The sequence below is a fragment of the Salvelinus alpinus genome, chromosome 5 (genome assembly GCF_045679555.1).
Source record: "Salvelinus alpinus chromosome 5, SLU_Salpinus.1, whole genome shotgun sequence".
In the NCBI taxonomy this organism is placed as follows: Eukaryota; Metazoa; Chordata; class Actinopteri; order Salmoniformes; family Salmonidae; genus Salvelinus; species Salvelinus alpinus.
The window spans coordinates 60,476,963-60,499,861 of NC_092090.1; the positions used below are offsets into that span (position 1 = coordinate 60,476,963).

A 22,899-nucleotide genomic window follows, 5' to 3' on the forward strand; every position below is an offset into this window, starting at 1 on the left:
TGTAGGCTGAAACATGTATTTTAAGTCAAATGTATTCAACAAACAATGTGAACGAAAAAGATGAAAATGTGTTTTATTAACTTTTTATTCAGCTTCAGTGCGTCCGTTTAAAATAAATAGATGGTATGATCTGAAAGAAATAGTAAAATGAACAGGGATGGAAATTGCATACAGTAACAACAAATGGTCATCAATGCCTATACAATCTTTTAGTAAACATAAAAACACTAACATTGAAAAGATATATTAAAAAAATAAACCAAATTATAATAAAGTATTCTACGTATTTTTGGAGACAGCCGTAGTAGTGAAGAAACGAGGACTTCTTAAAATCGACTGCTCAGTGTTAAATCTTAGTGTTTTGTTTAAGTTCGGGAAGGGTAGTGTTTATCTGTTGGGAGTGTACAGGAGTTCAGTTTTTTTTAAAACTAGACCATGTTCTGTTTGTTTGCAATACGTTTCAAATGTCCGTTTAAAGTTGAATTCCACTTTTTTTATACTCAGTAAGTAAAGTGCACGTGCAACACTTATTAGTTGTTCTTGAGGCCAACATATGGTATCTAATAATAAGCACTTGGACAGAGAAAAATGGAAAATTGTGGCAGTGTTTGTTGACACTTTTCAGGAATGTTCTTTAATGTTTGGTTGGTAGGTAAATAAATAGACCACCGTCCCACAGAGTAACCCATTATGAATATATGAAATAATGTCATTCAAACCAGTTACAGCAGGGCGCACACACTCTTCAGAACAAGAGCATCCAGCTCTCTGGGGAAAGGGATGCAGAAGGGGAGGGGAGAAAGCTGGGTGGGTAGCAGGGTTGGGGTCAATTCAGTTCCAATGGACTTGAAATGATAGTTTACTTCCTGAATTGAAATGGAATGGACCCCACACCCTAGGTGGGTAGCCGATCACTCATGGGATAGAAGGGAGGGGGGTACATTGCATGATAAAAGCCTTTGAAACGTGATCATGAGTGGAGTGCACCTTTATACAGGACATAGTAGTGCCCAGTGAAGAGAAACACGACTAGCTCTAACTAGCTAACGCATGTCAGACAGATTCATGTATGTTATGATGAAAAACACATAACATCAGCTCAATTGCTGTATAACCAACCACACTGCTCAATATAAAAAAAAATAACACAAAAACAAAAAGAATAAGCGTCGTGACATTTTTCGACAGTACCAAAGCCTATTATTCATCGTCTTCACACCCTCGTTTTAGAGGGTTAAAAGGCGAGTAGACGAGTAGTTTAAAAACGACCATCATAATTCTACACACCAGATAGACAGTGCTACAACAGGCTGATATGCATTTAAAAGCGGTTGACGTTTGAATAAATAGACAGTTGACAGTACCACTATGACGCATGAAGAAGGCCAGCAGACGGTCTGGGAGGAGCCCAGGTAACAAACAGGAGATCAAAGCAGCACATTGGACAGAAAGATAACTGGAGAGGCAAGGTTGGCGATGCTCGTCTGGTAGATAAGTTCGAGTGTGTTCGACTGCAGATTGTTTTGTTGCAGCAGAACGGTCCTTTAAGTCCTGAAGGGACATAAGGTCCTTTCAGGTCATATTTTGCAGTAGAGAAATTTTGAACCCACCCCCTCCAACAAGAGCGAGAGTGGTGTTCGTAGGGTCATAACCAGTCCAATAAGAGCGAGGGGGGGGGGTAGTGTTGTGTGGACTACTGTATGTACGCTGCAGCTGAGCTCAACCATTCAGTGCCAAACCAATAAATACTTCAAGTAAAAAGAAATCCACCACATGAAAAAAAAATGCCACATGCTTCTCTTAAGAGTCTTTAGAAAAACAGAACCGAATGAATTGATCGATGGACACCCTGAACAGAATACATTGAGATCCGACAAAGAGGACCCTCCATATTGATTCATGCAGATGACAATCCCACTCGCAGGCCACCAGCACAGATGCATACATCCATCCATGCCCCCACATTAGTGTGAACTGAAGGGGCCACGTGTCTGTCCAAACACGTGGCCTCTCCTTCAGCTTGATAGAGGGAGTTTATTGGCTGTGGACATCAATGCAGTTCATCCAGGAGAGCAGGGTGGAATGGAACCTAGGACAACCATGGAGTGGAATGGAACCCCAGAGTTCCAAGGGCCTCCACAGATTATTTCCCGCTCTTCTTTGGCACAGTGGTTCTCTTGGCCTGCCACAGGTGGTTGTGGATGGTGATGGCGTCTATGCTGACCGACACAGTCTTGGCGGGGATGACGGTGAACTGCTTGCGGTCCGAGCTGTACTTGTAGAGCTTGTCAATCATCTTCTTGCTGATGCTCTTGGGGCCCGTGCCAGTCAGCTTGAGGATCTCCTCCGTGTCTGGGAAGAAGGAGTAGACTCCCCGGAACTGGCAGCCCCCGTCCCTGAACAGGATCATCAGGTGGTGGGCCTCAACCTTCTCCAGCTCCTGGGATGAGATGGGGGGGGGGGGGGATTGTTAGTATGTATGGCTGACAAATATCTTGAGAAGCAGTCTCACATTTTAAGCAATTTGATACCCCCAGGTACAGTGATGTCTGGATGTCCTCCTGGGAAGGGTCGGGAGTTTTCCCTTCCTGACCACCTGATTGACCCGCAAAAACTCTAGACTTAAGTTTTAGTCAGGAAAACTCAAGAGTACTTTAAAAACAGGACATCAGTGTGTGTTTAGTACAAGAACATGCTGTGCTACAGCTGGAAAATATTGAGCGGAGCAGCTCATTCTGTCCCACTAAATGTGACCTACATGTTACTGTGCTCATTTACACAGCATGGGGTTTGGCTGGACTAAATTACTGATGAATAGGACAGAAGAACTAAACTCTTGGGTTTCGTGGTTCACATCCCTACCTTGCAATTTGACTATGTTGTGACGAAGAGCCCACAAGGGGGGGGCGGAATTGGTGACGGAGAACAAAGATCCTTAAGTACCACATTCCAGGTCAAAAGTTAGTTCTGTATTAGATGGCGCCCCTTTAAAGGCTATTATAAGAAAAATAAACTGCTCTCCCTTTACGACTGAATGGCCTGTTTTTTTGTGTGTTGGGGGGGGGGACTACTGTATGTACTTCATCCAAGAGATAGTTTTTCTTCATTTCTTCAGAATGAAAATATAGTAAATTGACTGTTGATTATGACTACTGTTGATATAGGATTAAATGGTATAACGGTTAATAACTACTGATAGTGTTAATGCAAGGGGTCTTTCTATCAAAACCCTTAAATGGTGCCCCTCGGATTAATTTGGATAGGATAACCAAATTAATTAAATTAGATCAACTATTCCAGTAATTAAATCAGTAAATTATCTTTAATATCCATATTAGCCAAAAGTCACAACAGTGAGATGATTTGCTGCGTGACCATTTGATCGGGAGCGCACATTAATAGCATTTCACAGTTAGGTAAAGCGTTACCTCCAGCAGGGTGTTCTTCTGGGGTTCATTGACCTTGCCAGCCAGGCAGCAGTGAGAGATCGCGTTGAAGATGATGGGCTTGTTGGACTTGGAACTGGGCTCCTTGAACAGCTTGGGACCTGAGGACACAGTGGACCGACAAGTCTTAGCATTAAATGCTAACATTAATAGAGACGAGGAGAACGTGAGCAGAGCAATGGGTTTTATGGGAACATTGTCGGGGTGTCATGGGAATATTATTGGAACATTATGGGAAAGACTGTTTCCCCAGTGTGACAAGAGACTGACTTTCATGTGTACTGACCAGTGTATTCTGCCATGGAGTTGATTGAAGATGCAGTGGAGCCGTTGTCCCAGTCTCTCTCGGTGTTTCGACTGGCGTTCCGACTCAGGCCTGGGAAAGACTCAGACTCACCACTGGCAACGGACAGCAGAGCACACAGATGTTGATAAAAAAAAAAGAAGAGGTTTAAAAATGGCACACAAGAGATAGAAAACACTGACATCAATTACACCCAAACCAAAATTCTTACACAAGCACCCACCTACATATTTTGGGGCCACTTACCGTTGGGATCCTGCTCCTCCAGAGTTAACGCTGTCTGCCTCAGTGGTGGCAGCGGAGGCCAGGGACAGACTGGAGCCTGACTGGGCACTGCTCAGGTTGTCAGCTACCGAGAACCAAAATATAGGATTCCATCTTAGTATAGCTAACTCGTCCTATTACACTCCTATCCTCACACAGAAATGCATGGCCGCAAAATCTGAAATATTTTCTCAAAGGGAATTGGGAGACATGAAACTGACCTGGACCAAGGATGTCATCCAACCCTGGTTCCAGAGAACCACAGTGTTAACAGGTTTCCCCCCCCCCCCAGCGCAGCTGAATGAGATGTATTAGTGCAGGACTGGAACAAAAGTCTGCACACACTGTAGCCCTCTGGGACAGGAGTTATTAACCCCTGGCCTAGTAAGATGAACAAAAGTGTGGTGGTTATTACGTGTAGAAGAAGAGCACTTGGAAGAGAAGGTGTCGCTGGACGACTCCTCTCTGCTGAACGCAGACTTGGGTCTGTGAGTCTGGTGACTGGGTTTCTTAGGCTTGGTCTTGGGGGTCTTGGGCTTAGCTGGGCTGCCAAGGCCCTGCTCCTCCATCAGCTCCTGCTGCTTCCTCCTCAGGTACTGCTCCTTGATCAGCTCCCTACGGGCCTTCTCCTCCTCCTTCCTCATCCGGTCCTCCTCCGCCTTCCGCCTAGGGGGAGAGACAGACCACAGGCTCAACAACTGCAGCATTTGAATAGACTTAACACGGAAGAGGACGGAGGGACATTTGTGTTTTTCTATGAATGAACATTTCAAATCAAATGTTATTTTTCACATGCGCCGAATACAACAGGTGTAGACCTTACCGTGAAATGCTTACTTAAAAGCCCTTAACCAACAAAGCAGTTCAAGAAATAGTTAAGAAAATATTTACGAAATAAACTAAAGTAAAAAATAAAATAAAAAGTAACAATAAACAATAACGAGGCTATATACATGGGGTATCGGTACCGAGTCAATGTGCAGGGGTACAGGTTAGTCGAGGTAATTTGTACATGTAGGTACAGTGGGGCAAAAATGTATTTAGTCAGCCACCAATTGTGCAAGTTCTCCCACTTAAAAAGATGAGAGAGGTCTGTAATTTTCATCATAGGTACACTTCAACTATGACAGACAAAATGAAAAATAAAATCCAGAAAATCACATTGTAGGATTTTTAATGAATTTATTTGCAAATTGTGGTGGAAAATAAGTATTTGGTCACCTACAAACAAGCAAGATTTCTGGCTCTCACAGAGCTGTAACTTCTTATTTAAGAGGCTCCTCTGTCCTCCACTCGTTACCTGTATTAATGGCACCTGTTTGAACTTGTTATCAGTATAAAAGACACCTGTCCACAACCTCAAACAGTCACACTCCAAACTCCACTATGGCTAAGTTCAAAGAGCTGTCAAAGGACACCAGAAACAAAATTGTAGACCTGCACCAGGCTGGGAAGACTGAATCTGCAATAGGTAAGCAGCTTGGTTTGAAGAAATCAACTGTGGGAGCAATTATTAGGAAATGGAAGACATGCAAGACCACTGATAATCTCCCTTGATCTGGGGCTCCACGCAAGATCTCACCCCGTGGGGTCAAAATGATCACAAGAACAGTGAGCAAAAATCCCAGAACCACACGGGGGGAGCTAGTGAATGACCTGCAGTGAGCTGGGACCAAAGTAACAAAGCCTACCATCAGTAACACACTACGCCGCCAGGGACTCAAATCCTGCAGTGCCAGACGTGTCCCCCTGCTTAAGCCAGTACATGTCCAGGCCCGTCTGAAGTTTGCTAGAGAGCATTTGGATGATCCAGAAGAAGATTGGGAGAATGTCATATGGTCAGATGAAACCAAAATATAACTTTTTTGGTAAAAACTCAACTCGTCGTGTTAGGAGGACAAAGAATGCTGAGTTGCATCCAAAGAACACCATACCTACTGTGAAGCGTGGGGGTGGAAACATCATGCTTTGGGGCTGTTTTTCTGCAAAGGGACCAGGATGACTGATACGTGTAAAGGAAAGAATGAATGGGGCCATGTATCGTGAGATTTTGAGTGAAAACCTCCTTCCATCAGCAAGGGCATTGAAGATGAAACGTGGCTAGGTCTTTCAGCATGACAATGATCCCAAACACACCGCCCGGGCAACGAAGGAGTGGCTTCGTAAGAAGCGTTTCAAGGTCCTGGAGTGGCCTAGCTAGTCTCCAGATCTCAACCCCATAGAAAATCTTTGGAGGGAGTTGAAAGTCCGTGTTGCCCAGCAACAGCCCCAAAACATCACTGCTCTAGAGGAGATCTGCATGGAGGAATGGGCCAAAATACCAGCAACAGTGTGTGAAAACCTTGTGAAGACTTACAGAAAACGTTTGACCTCTGTCATTGCCAACAAAGGGTATATAACAAAGTATTGAGATAAACTTTTGTTATAGACCAAATACTTATTTTCCACCATAATTTGCAAATAAATTCATAAAAAATCCTACAATGTGATTTTCTGGATTTTTCCCCCTCATTTTGTCTGTCATAGTTGAAGTGTACCTATGATGAAAATTACAGGCCTCTCTCATCTTTTTAAGTGGGAGAACTTGCACAATTGGTGGCTGACTAAATACTTTTTTGCCCCACTGTAGGTGGTCAACGTAAATAGTCCAGGTGGCCATTTGACTAATTGTTCAGCAGTCTTATGGCTTGGGGGTAGAAGCTGTTAAGGAGCCTTTTGGACCTAGACTTGGTGCTCCGGTACCGCTTGCCTTGCGGTAGCAGAGAGAACAGTCTATGACTTGGGTGACTGGAGTCTGACAATTTTTGGGCCTTCCTCTGACACTACCTAGTATATAGGTCCTGGATGGCAGAAAGCTTGGCCCCAGTGATGTACTGGAACGTACGCACTACATTTGAGGTGTAAAGAGCAAATACACAGGTGTGCAAAACTTGTGACTATACCGGTAACACACGCTATTGTGGGAGGGTTTTGGTGGTTTTTAAGCTAGTGCTTAGACAGTCTTATCTTACCTGAGCATTATGACTTATCTAGCAGACATAGTTTTGATTTGGTTGTAAAGACGTCATGTTTGTTACCTGGACTCTTCCCGCTTCTGTTCGGTCTCTGCCTCCAGCTGTAGTTTGCGTAACCGGGCATCCTCAGCCTTCTTCTGCTGCCTTACGAGAAACGCTGCCCTCTTCTTAGCCAGCTCATCCTCCGCCTTCTGTTCATCCTGTAGCATAACACAACACACTTACTAGTAGCATTTTACTCAATTACATTCAATAAAACTTGATTTATGCCACAAACAATTGCCTGTGTCTCCTCCCTCGTATCTTGCTTAATTTATTCAGTAAATGTAGAATTTTATATTATTCCTTCCCGGAAAATGTTGTACTATAAAAATGATGTAATACCTTTCCCTGTCCTAGACATTCGACCACCCAAAAGATGAGGAGAATAGGCCCTATATCTTGTCCACTTTTTTGGGCCAATAAAAAAAATTATAAAATTGTAGCTGGGAGAAAAACAATCCCCCAATTAGGCTACCCATCATACACCGTGATTTTGTGCTACAGCACCATTCCCGCACTCCTTGCGCGCTGCCTTACGTGCGCCTGCTGCTGAGAGAAAGAACTAGTGAGAGGAGCCTTGGCCCACAATAATTTAGCAAAAAAAAAAAAAAGGGGAAATCTGCTCCCAAGAGCCATACTGTATGTGATCATGTCTCTATGTAATTCAAGATTTAAATTATTGTATTTTCAAATACAATCTATTTTTAGGCTTAGTTATGGTCTATTTGCAGCTTACAAATTATTATAATTGCCCCCCGACCATCCGCTCGGACAAAAATATATATATATATACATATTTTCTTTTTTAATCGGTCCGCGGCTGAATCCAGTTGCCCACCCCTGGCCTAGGCTACTGTTATTGCGAAGATGGAGGCCTTTTTCATTGAAGTAAAATGAAAGCTGAAGGAAAAAAATCTGAAAAAATCATTTTCACCTTCAGTGAAAATGCCTATATTGTAGTGGACAAAGATGAGAAGAACGTTAGCGCAGCCAAATGCAGGCTACTGTGTGCAAATTGCTCTTCAGGTAGAATGCAATTTTGGAACTTTCCTTAATTTTCATATTTACAAGGATTAAAGCAACAACTAAAAAATCCCATGACTGAAACGTAAGTCAATATCAGATCGATTGTTAACCTCCCCTTTCATGTAAGAAAGGCATGACGACCATCATGCCTTTAGGGAAAGAGTACAATTTTTAAAAACAGCAAGTTTGTCAATTCCAGTTCCCTTGCTTAGGTGGTCCTGGATCCTCCCGGAGATAATTTTTATGTAGAACTGAGAAGCTCAGTTCTGGTGACTTAAAAAAATACATTCTACTCCAAAATTAATTGTAATAAAATTACGCTGACACCATCTAAAATATCATTTCCACTACCAGCAATGTGCCAAATAACATATCGGTACAAAGTATTTTAAAAAGGTCCAGTGCAGTCAAAATACATTTTTTCCTGTGATTTGTATCATATTGTACAACAGCTGATGAAACGAGCACTGTAAAATAGCTAAGCTATTTTTGTCAATTTTAATGGAAAACTATTACAAGGTACTTAAATTGTTATTTAAGATATTTTGAGATAAAACAGCTGCATTGGGCATTTAAAATTATTTTTACATATTGGACCATGTATATAACGGCAGGTAGCCTAATGGTTAGAGCGTTGGGCCAGTAACCAAAAGCTTGCTGGATCAAATCCCAGAGTTGACAAAATAAAAATCTGTCGTTCTGCCCCTGAAAAAGGCAGTTAATCCACTGTTCCTAGGCTGTCACAGTAAATAAGAATTTGTTCTTAACTGACTTGCCTAGTTAAATAAAGGTTAAATTAAATGATAACCTATGAATGGTCTATATTCTTAGATGCGCAATTAGCAAAAGGCATCATTGCCTGTAGCCCAACTGATGCAACATAGTGGCTATACAATTTGCATAGGCTGAATCCTGGGATTTGTCCATCTACATTTACCCCATTAGACACAACATCCTGATTGTTAATAATTATTTTATTATAAATAATTATTCATTTGATAAAAAAAAAAATATATCTATAATGAAAGTATGCCATCGCCCTTTTAAGACACCATTGCCCCATTGAGCTCTGTGTTGCGCAGCTGCGCCTAAACCATGCTTGAAACTCCGGTTGTAATTGCATTTGTAAAACAATGCAACTCGCACAATTGAAGTAGAGAAATAAACTGGGATCACCCTCTCTTAACAAAGGCCAAAACTGTTTTCAAAATACATTTGCTGTGGGCCCGCCCGAGCGGCGGAGCAGTCTAAGGCACTGCATCGCATTGCTGAGGCGCAACTACAGCCAGGGGTTTGATCCCTATATGGAGCCTCATAGGGAGGTTCACAATTGGCCCAGCGCCATCCAGGTTAGGGGAGGCTTTCCTTGGCTCATTGCGCTCTAGCGACTCCGCCTGCATGCTCTAAAGCCTGCAAGCTGGGTTCAGTCAAACAGTGTTTCCTCCGTAAAAATTGGTACGGCTGGCTTCCGGGTTAAGCGAGCAGTGTGTTAAGGAGCAGTTTATTGACTGCTTATCAGAATACATGTTTCCCTCCCTATGGCTATCAACTTGAAAGCGCCTCGAGAATAATATTTATCTCGCATAGAACACAACAAACCGACTAGGTAAATATGTAAACTATTCTTCTATAGGGTTGTCTGATTTTGTTTTAACATTACAGGGTAAAAATAGTTGCATCCTGGGTGAAAGTATAATCATTGGTATGATCATTATTATTGTACATCACTTATTATTAACTGGGTGGATCGAGCCCTGAATGCTGATTGGCTGAAAGCTGTGGTATATCAAACCATATACCATCGGTATGACAAAACATTTATTTTGACTGCTCCAATTACATTGGTAACCAGTTTATAATAGCATTAAGGCACCTCTGGGGTTCGTGATATATGGCCAATAGGGCTGTGTCCAGGCACTCCGTGTTGCATCGTGCAAAGAACAGCCCGAAGCTGTGGTATATTGGCCATATTCTACACCCCTTCGGGCCTTATTGCTTAATTTTTGAAGGCGTATTAAGCTAAACGAGTTCTTTAAATATGCAAACATGTTTTGTTTCATTCTGTTGAGACATTTTCATTGGCTAAATTAAGCTATGCTTTAGCTACTGCAGGCCTATGATATGAAGGCATTGCGCACCGGCAATCCAACAGAGTTCGACAATTGAACTTGATGTTAGGAATGTTTTAGGCCTACCAGAGTTACTCCTATAATCTAACAATATAATGCAAATTTGTATAAAAAATATTCAGATAGAAAAATGAACTAATTAGCCTCCTTCTGTACGTCTATCTCTATAGCAGACACAGTAGCCTATCTGACAAGGATAAAGAAATTAACGTTGGTATCGTAGCATGCCGCCAGCATATCTCTATCTCTCTGAAACTAGGCCTAAGCTTTTCTTCCTTTATATATTTTAAATATTAATATCATACAGTGGACCGCTAAGCCTATAGGCCGCATGCAATGCCCTGATGCATTTAGTGCTCAAATCTGTGGACAATCATTATTTAAAAAAAGTAAAAAACAATAGGCTATAGCATTTTGCATTCGATACACATCGAAACAGAGAAAAGCCTAGTGTTTTTGTAATTTGTTATAGGCTGTTTTTAAGGACACGTAAATATGGATAATTTGGCAAAGTAAGAGTTTTCGTTCTCTCAGATCTGAACGCATATATATGGATGTCCGGTAAATTTCTCAAATGTCCGGTAAATTAAAATCTTCCCAGTCACATTGTCCAGCAGCAAATTCTTCTGACAGAAAACCACACACACACACACACACACCTTGAAGAAGAATCCCAGGCCAGACTTCTGTTCTCCGTCTTCCCCATCCATGGTGGTGTTTTGACCACAGTCTCCCTCCATCTCCTCTGGGTCCTTCAGGTCTGACAGGTCCACCTCTATCAGGGGGGCTTTGCTCCATGACACCTCCTCTAAGGGGACGTTCTCCTTCCCCGAGCCGTCCGAGGAATTCAGCTCCCCCTCCCTCAAGGTACTGGACAGGCACTCAAAGGACACTTCTGGGGTGACATTTACCGGGTCGATACGGGCCACTGTGCGCAGGTTAGCCTCATCGTTGAGCCTAAAGGTGGCGCTCCGTCCAGGCTTGTCCTGCACACCGACTGTCTCTCCTCCAACAGAGGAGGTTCTGGTGTCAGGGGGGTCTGCCCTGGGGGACCTGCCCCCAGGGAACTGCCTCAAGTGGGGCAGGGTCTCCAGGCTGTGGGTGGGGGTGATTGCCCTGCTGGAGGTAAGGCCCTGCCGCCCGTGCTCCTTGAACAGCTTCAGCTCAGACGGCTTGGACCTTGGGCCTCTGGCCGAGGTCAGCTTGGGGGGTTTCCTGGTTGGTGCGGTACCTGTGGTTGGTGCGCCGCTGCCCATCTCCACAAAGTGGGCGGCAGATTGGGCCTTTGGTTCAGAGCCGCTGGTCTTGTCGTTGGGAGGAGGGGGGCCGGGAGGGGACTGTACATTCTGTTTCATCAGCAGGTCCTGCTGGAGGGACAGCTGCATCATCTGCTGCTGGATGCTGCCGATGGCGTCATTCAGCATCTCAATGGAGCGGTTACATTCGTTCAGGTCCAGTTCTTCGTCCAGCAGCAGACCGGGGCTTCCGCTGCACTTCCTTTCCACTGTCTCTAAGGCATCTGGGACTGGCGAGGTGGCAGACTCTGTCTCTTTGGCCCCTCTCAGTGCGTCCAGGCACGAGTCATCTTTCGAGCTCCCCCCTTTGTCCCCGTTGAGCTCCTCTTTGGAGTAGTAGTCTGGTTTGAGCGGGTGGGGCAGGGTATCGCTCTTGCCCTTCTTGACGATGTGCAGAAAGGCAGCCTTGCCCAGCTTCTGTCTATGTCTGGCTGACAGCACCTCCATCTTCTTCTTCTGGTGCTCGATGGCCTTCCTCTTCTCCTCCAGTTGCATGTGGAGCTGGACCAGCTCAGATGCCAGCAAGTTGGTGCCACCGTCCCCCCGCCCCCCCTGGGGCGAGGAGGGGCTCTGGTCCCTCTTCAGCCTCCAGGAGGTGGGCAGAGAGAGGGGCCCGCTGCACTCGGAGCCGTCTGGGGTGGTCCTTTGGGAGCTGGATGCGCTGGGTCGCAGGTCATGGTTGCTGCCAAAGCGCTGCTGGGCCTTGCGTTCAGCGAAGCTGGTCATGCGTACGCTGCCGCTGGCCTGGGAGTGGTTGCTGAGACAAGGGCTGGAGCGTCCACTACCAACATCATCCCCTTTATCCTTGTCCTCTTTCTCCTTCAGGTCCTCCTGCAGCTTGGCTGACTCTTCCTCCTCGTCGAAGGCCTTCCGAGGCCTGGTTGGGTCCTTGGTGGTGAGAGCTTCATCCAGGTCCTCCTCATCAGCCTCGTCCAGGTCTGGCTCCAGGTCCTGACCAGGATTCTGGTTGTCACTGTCAGAGTGGAGGTAGAAGCCCCCAGATGGCTCTCTGCAGGAGGGGTCCACACTACTGGTGACCAGGTTTTTGCAGGCTCCTTGTCCCTGGGGTGGCCCAGCTACTGAAGCTTCAGTAGACACGGCAAACTCCCCACTAGAAGTGGGAGTAGAGGTCCGATTTAGGCTGGTGGGGATTTTCCTCCTGGCCGACGCCGCGAGTCCAGGCACCCCCTCTACTCTCCGGATAGACCCCGCTCCCCACGATCGGCCCACCTCTCCACTCTCCTCCTCCTTATTCAGGCATACAGACTTCTCTTTTGCCGATTTCAACACAGCAGGCATCAGTGGTTCTAAGTAAAAGCTATCCTTGGGCCTGGCCCCAGCAGTTGGCTGTGTCACCTCTCCCGGACTGGGGAGAGCTGTTGACGCATCAGTCCTCATCACCGACACAAGCTGCTCCTCCTCCATGTTGACATTTCCCAGCAGGCCGTGGCCGTTGACTCGGCGGGGTGCAGGGCTGACTGAGGCACGGCCTACCTGGGCGGGTCCGATCAGGGTGTGGCCCTGGGGGGTAAGACCCTGGTGTTTGGGGGTGAGGTTGGCTACGTTAGAGGCCAGGCTGTCTTTACTGATGGAGCGGGCCAGACTCACACTGTCCCCAGAGGCTATATCAGCGTCGCTGTCGGTGGCTGAGATACCAAACGTGTATGGGTTGAGAGTTGACATTGGCCTGGGGGGGGGGGGGGGGAAGAGAGAGAAAGAAATCAGGTTTTCTGGAGTTAAACAAAATTAACTCAGAGATCCCCGATTCTGATACACATATGTATTATTAATTAAGAAAGGTGTTATTGTCATACTATACCTCTGTCTCTTGTCAGGCCAGGCCTGCACTGAGCCTCGTGGCTGTCTGTTCTCCAAGGAGTTGGAGCGGTTTCTAATTCCTAGACACACACAGACAAAACACTGACCATAAGACACAATAGAAAAGCCATCTGATATTGAAATGTGCGCTGTAGTATTATTCCACTACAACAAAAGCTACACAACTAGAGAAAAACATCAGTATAACCAAAGTATAAATGTAATTTCAAAAAATGTGCCTATGGGTGGTTTTGGATAGTCTTCTATGGTAAATGGTAACTGTGGTGTTGTGTCGTGTGGTGCCCTCACCTGATCCATCCTCTCCCTGTTGCTGCTTCTGTTGTCGCTGCCTCAGAGGGAGGAGTGGGTGGGAGGTGCTGAAGGCTGCAGCTGGACCTCCTTTAGTACTGTGAATCACACGCACACAAACCATTTCGATAACCTACCTAGGTCAGTCTTTGGATGTTGTCTGCTGCTGTACTGCTAAAATAATTTTTTTGCAGGATTACAGTGCATTCGTAAAGTATTTAGAGCTCTTGACATTTTCCACATTTTGTTTTGTTACAGACTTATTCTAAAACTGATTATTTACACACAATACCCCATAATGACAAATCGAAAACAGAAATACCTTATTTCCATAAGTATTCAGACCCTTTGCTATGAGACTCGAAATTGAGCTCAGGTGCATCCTGTTACCATTGATCATCCTTGAGATGTTTCCACAACGTAATTGGAGTCCACCTGTGGTAAATTCAATTGATTGGACATGATTTAGAGCTGGCCGCCTGGCCAAACTGAGCAATCGGGGGAGAATGGCCTTGGTCAGGGAGGTGACCAAGAACCCGATGGTCACTCTGACAGAGCTCCAGAGTTCTTCTGTGGAGATGGGAGAATGTTCCAGAAGGACAATCATCTCCGCAGCACTCCACCAATCAGGCACTTACGGTAGAGTGGCCAGACGGAAGCCAATGAATGGAGCAAAGTACAGAGAGATCCTTAATGGAAACCTTCTCCAGAGTGCTCGGGACCTCAGACTGGGGTGAAGGTTCAACTTCCAACTGGACAACAACCCGAAGCACACAGCCAAGACAACGCAGGCGTGGCTTTGGGACAAGTCTCTGAATGTCCTTGAGTGACCCAGCCAGAGCCCGGACTTGAACCCGATCTCTGGAGAGACCTGAAAATATCTGTGCATGCAGTGATGCTCCCCATCCAACCTGACAGAGCTTGAAAGGATCTGCAGAGAGGAATGGGAGAAACTCCCCAAATACAGGTGTGCCAAGCTTGTAGCGTCACACCCAAGAATACTCGAGGCTGTAATCTCTGACAAAGGTGCTTCAACAAAGTACTGAGTAAAGGGTCTGAATACTTATGTAAATATGATTTCAGTTTTTTTATTTGTAATTATTTGCAAACATTTATAAACCTATTTTTTGCTTTGTCATTATGGGGTATTGTGTGCAGATTGATTAAATTGTTTTTTTTCTTCAATTTAGAATAAGGCTGTAATATAACAAAATGTGGAAAAAGTCAAGGGGTCTGAATACTTTCCAAAGGCACTGTATATCCTTTCCTAGACTATGTGAATTCATTGAGGTCTTACGTGATTCATTCAGGTCTTAAGTACACAGACAGTTTAAGGGATTAGCCCCTCTTACACCTTCGGTAAAGCAGATTGACCCACATTCCCTAGAACATTATCGGTTTAGCCGTCTCTTATTGCTCGCATTTTTAAAGGTCCAATGCAACGGTTTTCATCTCAATATCAAATCATTTCTGGGTAACAATTATGTACCTTACTGTGATTGTTTTTTTAAATGGTCAAAAGATGTCTTGCTAGGACTGTCTGGTGGGTGGTCTGAGTGGGGAGGTGAAAACTTAAAATTAGCTGTTATTAGCAGAGGGGTTTGGAACACTTATTGGTCTATCAACTAATTTACTGCATGGTGATGTCACCATGGATGGCCAAAACTCCATCCCACCAAAACAGGTTGAAATTTCAGGCTGTCTTTTCAAAAACAGTCCTTACACTAAAAGGGCATTATCATAACTTTCACAGTATTATGCCAAACTCAGTGTGGAAATATATATAAAACACAGGAAATGTATTTATTTGACAGCACTGGGCCTTTAAGAATGAGTGAAAGTGAATACTAAAAGTAAACAGACATCAGGAAGAGACACCCCATAACCACCCACCCTCCACACAGATAAACAACCCATCAGTCAGTTGACACTATGGTCGTTGTTGATCCCGACCTACTGTCCCTTTAATCCCATTAATTAATCGTAATCTTTAACCCTCCCACTGATCAACCAACAAACACGATAGACAATGTTCACGGAATATGTTTTCTTCAAGGCTGGAATGATTGTGGAATATAAATGAACTAATATCGATAAACACAGTGGAGGAGAAGGTGAGGACAAAAATTGGAAGGGCCAGCAAATACATGTGAAAGGTGAGAGGAAACAATGTAATATTTTCCAAGATCTCTATATGGGAAACACAGGTTGGTGAAATATGAAATGAGAAGGGTGGGAGAGACTTACAGAGGGTCAGAGTCTTCAGCAGGGTGCAGGAAGTACCTGTTGGAGACATCAGGGCTGCTCTGGGCAGAGACAGACAGAGAGGCCTCGGTGATGCCAGGGGTCACCTGGAAGCTTCGCTTGGTGGCGTTGGAGATGGGCACTGAGGGGCGGGCACTCTTCGGCTGAGCCATGGCTCGGGCTGTTGTGAGAGGAGGGGAGAGGCATCAATCAAAACAGAGGTGGGTGGGTAAGGAGTGGAGAATGTAAATTGTCTCATTGAACTGCAGCTGCTTATTTTCATTCCCGGTCAAGTTCTGTCTAAATGTATCCTGTTAAGATCAGCAAGTCAACATACATAACAGACGATTGAAAATTGCAAGGGGATTACCTACAAATGTGCAATGAAAAGTTGTGGGAATTACAGTAGAAATAAAAAAAGACAAGTGACACTTCAGTTTAACCAAATCATTTTCTATAAGTAAGAAACCATTAATACTGTTCTTCCTTGTCTTACAGGTTCAACAGCTTTAGTCGATCCACCCAGTTGGCACTACCCTCCCTGCTCATACAAATAAAACATACTGCACAGTACATCACTATATCTCAACTAGGCTTTGGCGGTACACCGTATACTGGGGTATTTTGAAATACCGATGGTATGATTCTCAATATCGTCAAAACGTAATAAATAAATAAATAAAACAAATATATATATATAGGATTTGGGGCCCCCTGAAGCTCAGGGGGTGTGTGCTACGCCACTGATGAAAAATATAGGTTCACCATCTAAGATGTGCCAGTTTGCTAACTTGCTAGCTAAGTAGCTCCCTTGCACGATCAAGCTTATTGGTTACAGCAGACACACCCACCCAATCATCAACTGAACCAGGTGAGGAGCAGATGATGCTCACCATCTTTGAACTCCTCAGTCCTGGGTTGGACAAACTCTGGCTTGACCGTCTCAAACCACCAGAAGAACTCCGCAATGAACACCATCACATTGTGCTGCAGGGAGAGAATAGGGCCCATGTTAGACAACAGACATATAGCCTAACGCCCTGGCAGCTAGCTATCCGTGGCTAGCTTAGCATCGCACAATGACATTGCCTTTCCCCATGAGATATTAAGTACTGTCGCCCTAACAACCAATATTTTGTGTGCTAGCAGAGTACTGTTGTGAGTATGGTATCAAATCCCAGAAGTAATTTGGTACATGCAACAGCTCATAAACGCTAATATATGGAATATTTACCTTGAGCACCAGTGGAGAGTAGAGCATATCTTCTATTGTTAGGTAAAAGCTCTTGTTGAGATACTCGTTGGCAAACTCCTTGAGCAGCTGGATGTTATACAGACTGTCAGCTATGGAGGTCACCTCCTTCAGGCATATATCTGATAGGAGACACACAGGTCAAAAGGTCAGGATGGAGCTGAAAGACCTGCTGCTTAGATATCACATAGAAGGAGCACAGGATTACACAACTCAGCTTAAGAGAACAACACTAGTTTGCCATGGTCTATTTCAATTATAAATCAGATGAAAGACATTCGTGATTGCTTAGTTCAATCAAAGCCTTCTAACTAGGCCTAACCAGGGAAACAAATTGCATAGGCTTCCTCTGACCAACAAAGTAATTCAACATATCTAATGATTAGCCTAAGTTTGTTGAGTGGGATGGCGTCCATGCCCTACCGTCAAGCTTCATGAGGTTGGGGCAGTAGTAGTGGACCACGGTGAGGAGCGCGGCTCCATCACACACATCCCTCATCAGGTCCTCCAGCAGGGGGAAGAAGGGCAACTGGCGCCCTGACGTGTGCTCCCTGCGGTACCGCACCTGACCACCAGGGGGAGGAAGAGAGTCAGCCCATCTCCATGGCTTGAGCCCCTCTGAGTTATTATAGTCCTACCATACAGCCTAGGGCTTATTCAGTGGACGGCAATGTTTATAAGGTTGCAGATAGAAATATAATGACAAGAGTAGATAGGAATGTAATGACAAAGGCAGACACGGTTCCCTATTGAATAAAACAGAATAATGTCCGGTCTAGACAATCCATTTCTAGCAGAATTCATTCAGTGGCACTTCCTGAATAAGCCCCAATCTGTCTGTATGAGGGTGGAGATGGGTGGAGTGGTCCTTCATAGAGCAGTGACATGGAGCCATGGTTGGTCTGCCACCAACCCTCACAAACCTCTCTGTGAATGCAGTGTCACTGTCCCCACAGTCAAACCAGGCCACTAGCATACAGAAGAGGGTCACATGGGAATCACTGGCCCACTTCTGCTCGCTAACTGTGTGGTGTTAAAAAAAAAAAAAAACTGAGCTAGCCTATTGCATTCATCAATGCTCTAGTCTACTGGCCAGGACTAGCTGAACAGCCTGAACCACATTAACTTAATGATTAATCAAACTAAACTCCAACCATCAACCAAATACAAGGACTACAGACTGAATATGTGATAAGAAATACTAAATGGACCCCAATCCATAGGCCTCCCAGTCTAAACACAACTTGGCCACAGTAGTAGCAAATAAAATAACCCATCCTGCAATATGAATATACAAATCTTCAGAGTGGGGGGGGGGGGGGGGAGGCTAATTATTCAAGTGTAACTACCATAAAACAACACACCAATCTTTAATTGGGAAGTAGCTAATTCCACATGGGTAGGCCTAACTAGAGTGACAAGTCAGAGAACAAGATTACTAGAAGGTTCCAGATCTCTAGGGCTCTCTAGGGAGGCAGGGACATCTACAGTAAGGAGGACTACTGCAGGTGTACTACCACTGTGGAGAGCTCCTACACCTCTGGCTCCAGCATGCAGTGGGCCAGGGCGTGCACGAAATCAGACTGAGTGGCACAGACAGCAGAGTGGAAGAAGGAGACCGCGGGCAGAGCAGAGAGACACCGTGAGAGGCCGGGGAGAGACCACATGGGTACAGCAGACAGAGACAGCATAGGAGGGGTGGGCATGGTAAAGGTTGTGGGCACAGGTGGAAATGGCATCAATATCTCAGCACATGAGCAAAGGAAAGCAAGGGCTGAGCGATGGATACATGGCTCTCTCTCACTCAAGACACTTCCACATTTTCTGTTTTCCCACACTCACTCACACACATCTTTCTCTCTTGTCCACACGCCATTATGACTCCACAGTTTGCAGCAGCTTGAAATGAAAGGCAAAAAACATTGTTCACCCAAAATAAACATTGTCACCAAATATCCAAAACAACCGTACTAGACAAGGGTGTGACATTCTCAACTAAAAATTTGAATAACCAAAAACACCAGCCTTCTCCCACTGGCTGGTTGACTCAATGGCTACAAGCAGCACAGAAAGGGCTTGGATGAGCCATGGTGGTGTGGTGCGTGTGCACATAGACACAGAACTATGCGTGCAAAAGGGAGGAGAGGGGGGACTATTAGCAGCCAACTTACAGGTACTAGTTTCCAATACCATTTGGAGGGAGACTATCCAAGTAGCAGGAGAGAGGGGAGGGGGGAGGAGGAGGAAGGAGGAGACAGATAGGAAGAATAGGAGCAGAAAGGTCAAAGGTCAGACAGGATTGGATCTGCTTCCGGGTTAAGGGTTAAGAGAACAGAGGTCAATCAGGGTTCAAGCCCAAATGGCAGTAGATGAAGAGCTATGTTGACTTGGACCAGGTCTTTCTTGAAAAATAGATATGTCGATGAGACTAACCTGCAAAAATACAAATAAATTGGTTTTACAACAGCAATTATTCTTGGAATGTGTCCTGGATGTATAGACTGCAGTATAGAGACTGATGATGCATCAAGAGCAGCAAGCTCCATGGGGGGCCGTTTTGGCTCTAGCGCTTCAGTTTCCTCGTCTTCTATCTATGGCAGTGCCATGAGAGCGCTGTGCTGCTCCAGCCTCACCTTCTGGTGATTGGGAGACTCCAGCGGGTGATGCTTGACTTTAAGCTCTCTCTCTGTGATCTCCCTCATCTTCAGGTTCACCTGCAACAAAAGCAACATTCACTCTTAGTTCTTAAAGTGCTATTTTCTGAATGTCTCTTGCTGATAGACAACACACAGACAACTGTGTGTGTGTGTGTGTGTGTGTGTGTGTGTGTGTTGGGCAAATACATGATTGTGTATTCCCCACCATACCTTGTTGATCCAGAATACCATGGCGTCCTCCAGGTCAAAGGGCAGCTCCTTGGAGGCGCTGAAGGTGGAGAAGCGTTTAACGCAGGCCACCACCTTCTCTATGCTGATCATCTCCACCGTGTAGGCCATCATCAGGGCATCAACCATCGGCATGTGGGCACTCTGGAGGGAAACGATGGCACAGATTAGATCAGAAAACACACACACTGTGTAAAGGTAGGTCATCGTAGGGGCATGTGGGAACTCTGGTAGATGGAGGGGGAGCGAGGGATACATAGGTCTAGGTCAGTTCCGAAAACACCATGTTATTGATCAATCATGGGATAGGTCAGTTCAGAAAACAGTAGGGTATTGATCAATCATGGGTATGTTGGCATTGTGTGGGGGCAGGACGAGCCAGAACAATCACGTCAAAATCGGGGCATCGACTGTGGGCACAGGGCACTCGGTGTGTGAGGGGACAGGGATGGCAAAGAACAGGTCCATCACGGCAAAAATTATGGGCATGTGATGGGGATGGGTGGGTGGAGGGGGGAGAGACAGAGGAAAAAGAAAATCAGGGGTATGTGGGGACATGGGCACATAAGTCTAATTAAAGACATGCTCCAGATTTTTTAACCTCCCGCTTTGGGATGGATGTGTCAATGTGGTTCATACTCTGCCATCGGAAAGCCTTCAGACCCCTTGAATTTTTCCACATTTTGTTCGGTTACAGCTGCCCCCCCCCCTCCACCCTAATCTACACACACCACAAAGCAAAAACAGGTTTAGAAATGTTTGCTAATTTATTAAAAATAAAACTGAAATATCACTTTTACATACAGTACCAGTCAAAAATTCAGACACCTACTCATTCCAGGGAATAATAGTGAAGACATCAAAACTATGAAATAACACATATGGAATCACGTAGTAACCAAAAACGTGTTACTTCAAAATATATTTTATGAGACTCTTCAAAGTAGCCACCCTTTGCCTTGATGACAGCTTTGCACACTTTTAACATTCAAATCAACCAGCTTCACCTCGAATGCGTTTCCAACAGTCTTGAAGGAGTTCCCACATATGCTGAGCACTTGTTGGCTGCTTTTCCTTCACTCTGCGGTCCAACTCATCCCAAACCATCTCAATTGGGTTGAGGTCAGGTGATTATGGAGGCCAGGTCATCTGATGCAGCACTCCATCACTCTCCTTCTTGGTCAAATAGCCCTTACACAGCCTGGAGGTGTGTTGGGTCATTGTCCTGTTGAAAAACAAATGATTGTCCCACTAAGCCCAAACAAGATGTGATGGTGTGTCGCTGCAGAATGCTGTGGTAGCCATGCTGGTTAAGTGTGCCTGGAATTCTAAATAAATCACTGACAGTGTCACCAGCAAAACACCCCCACACCATCACACCTCCTACATGCGGAGATCATCCGTTCACCTACTCTGCGAACCAAAAATCTCAAATTTGGACTCAGACCAAAGCACAGATTTCCAACGGTCTAATGTCCATTGCGCTTCTTCTTATTGGTGTCCTTTAGTAGTGTGATATTTAATGGTTGTATGTCTTCACTATTATTCTACAACGTAAAAAATAAAAACAACTCTGGAATGAGTAGGTGTCCAAACTTTTGACTGGTACTGTAAGTATTCAGACCCTTTACTCAGTACTTTGTTGAAGCACCTTTGGCGGAGATTACAGCCTCGAGTCTTCTTGGGTATGATACAAGCTTGGAACACCTGTATTTGGGGAGTTTCTCCCATTCCTCTCTGCAGATCCTCTCAAGCTCTGTCAGGTTGGATGGGGAGCGTCGCTGCGCAGCTATTTTCAAGTCTCTCCAGAGATGTTCAGGCTCTGGCTGGGCCACTCAAGAACATTCAGAGACTTGTCCCGAAGCCATGCCTGCGTTACCTTGTCTGTGTGCTTGGGGTCATTGTCCTGTTGGAATGTAAACCATAGCCCCTGTCTGAGGTCCTAAGTGCTCTGATGTAGGTTTTCATCAAGGATCTCTGTACTTTGCTCTGTTCATCTTTCCCTCGATCCTGACTAGTCACCATGCTTCACCATAGCGATGGTATTGACCAGGTGATGAGGCTTGGCTTTCAGGCCAAAGAGTTCAATCTTGGTTTCATCAGACCAGAGAATAATGTTTCTCATGGTCAGAGTCCTTTAGGTGCCTTTTGGCAAACTCCAAGCGGGCTGTCATGTGCCTTTTACTGAGGAGTGGCTTACGTCTGGCCACTCTACGATAAAGGCCTGATTGGTGGAGTGCTGCAGAGATGGTTGTCCTTCTGAAGGTTCTCCCATCTCCACAGAGGAACCATCGGATTCTTGGGTCATTCTCCCCCCGATTGCTCAGTTTTGCCAGGCGGCCAGCTCTAGGAAGAGTCTTGGTGGATCCAAACTTCTTCCATTTAAGAATGATGGAGGCCACTGTGTTCTTTGGGACCTTCAATGCGGAATAAATGTTTTTGTACCCTTCCCCAGATCTGTGCCTCGATACAATCCTGTCTCGGAGCTCTACAGACAATTCATCCGACCTCATGGCTTGGTTTTTGCTTTGACATGCACTGTCAACTGTGGGACCTTATATAGACAGGTTTGTGCCTTTCCAAATCATGTACAATCAATTGAAAGTAACAGGTGGACTCCAATCAAGTTGTAGAACTATCTCAAGGATGGTAAATGGAAACACCATGCACCGGAGCTCAATTTCGAGTGTCATAACAAAGGGTCTGAGAATACTTAAGTAAATAAGGAATGTTTATTTTTAATATATTTCCACACAAAAAAAACTGCTTTTGCTTTGTCATTATGGGGTATTGGGTGTAGATTGATGAAGGGAAAATAAACAAATTTAATCAACTTTAGAATAAGTCTAACGTAATAAAATCTGGAAAAAG

At 45.0% G+C, this 22,899-nt stretch overlaps 1 protein-coding gene across 3 annotated transcripts in view; it reads right to left on the reverse strand.

Annotated features, from left to right (window-relative positions):
• Positions 1–67: 67 nt before the first annotated feature.
• The window catches only part of camsap1b (calmodulin regulated spectrin-associated protein 1b), a 44,748-nt gene continuing 21,916 nt past the window's right edge, over positions 68–22,899 (reverse strand). The window contains exons 4-19 of one of the 3 annotated variants that reach the window (XM_071402516.1): positions 20,011–20,172; positions 19,777–19,857; positions 19,315–19,347; positions 17,567–17,708; positions 17,126–17,265; positions 16,785–16,878; positions 15,931–16,072; positions 13,648–13,745; positions 13,340–13,418; positions 10,885–13,207; positions 7,092–7,228; positions 4,430–4,680; positions 3,997–4,099; positions 3,733–3,845; positions 3,429–3,547; positions 68–2,440 (exon numbers count right to left, since the gene is read on the reverse strand). In XM_071402516.1, coding sequence (XP_071258617.1) covers positions 2,144–2,440; positions 3,429–3,547; positions 3,733–3,845; positions 3,997–4,099; positions 4,430–4,680; positions 7,092–7,228; positions 10,885–13,207; positions 13,340–13,418; positions 13,648–13,745; positions 15,931–16,072; positions 16,785–16,878; positions 17,126–17,265; positions 17,567–17,708; positions 19,315–19,347; positions 19,777–19,857; positions 20,011–20,172 — 4,314 coding nt within the window. In that variant the 3' untranslated portion in view covers positions 68–2,143. Of the gene's footprint in view, positions 2,441–3,428; positions 3,548–3,732; positions 3,846–3,996; positions 4,100–4,429; positions 4,681–7,091; positions 7,229–10,884; positions 13,208–13,339; positions 13,419–13,647; positions 13,746–15,894; positions 16,073–16,784; positions 16,879–17,125; positions 17,266–17,566; positions 17,709–19,314; positions 19,348–19,776; positions 19,858–20,010; positions 20,173–22,899 lie in introns of all 3 variants that reach the window. The other 2 variants (XM_071402515.1, XM_071402517.1) reach the window with 2 other exon arrangements.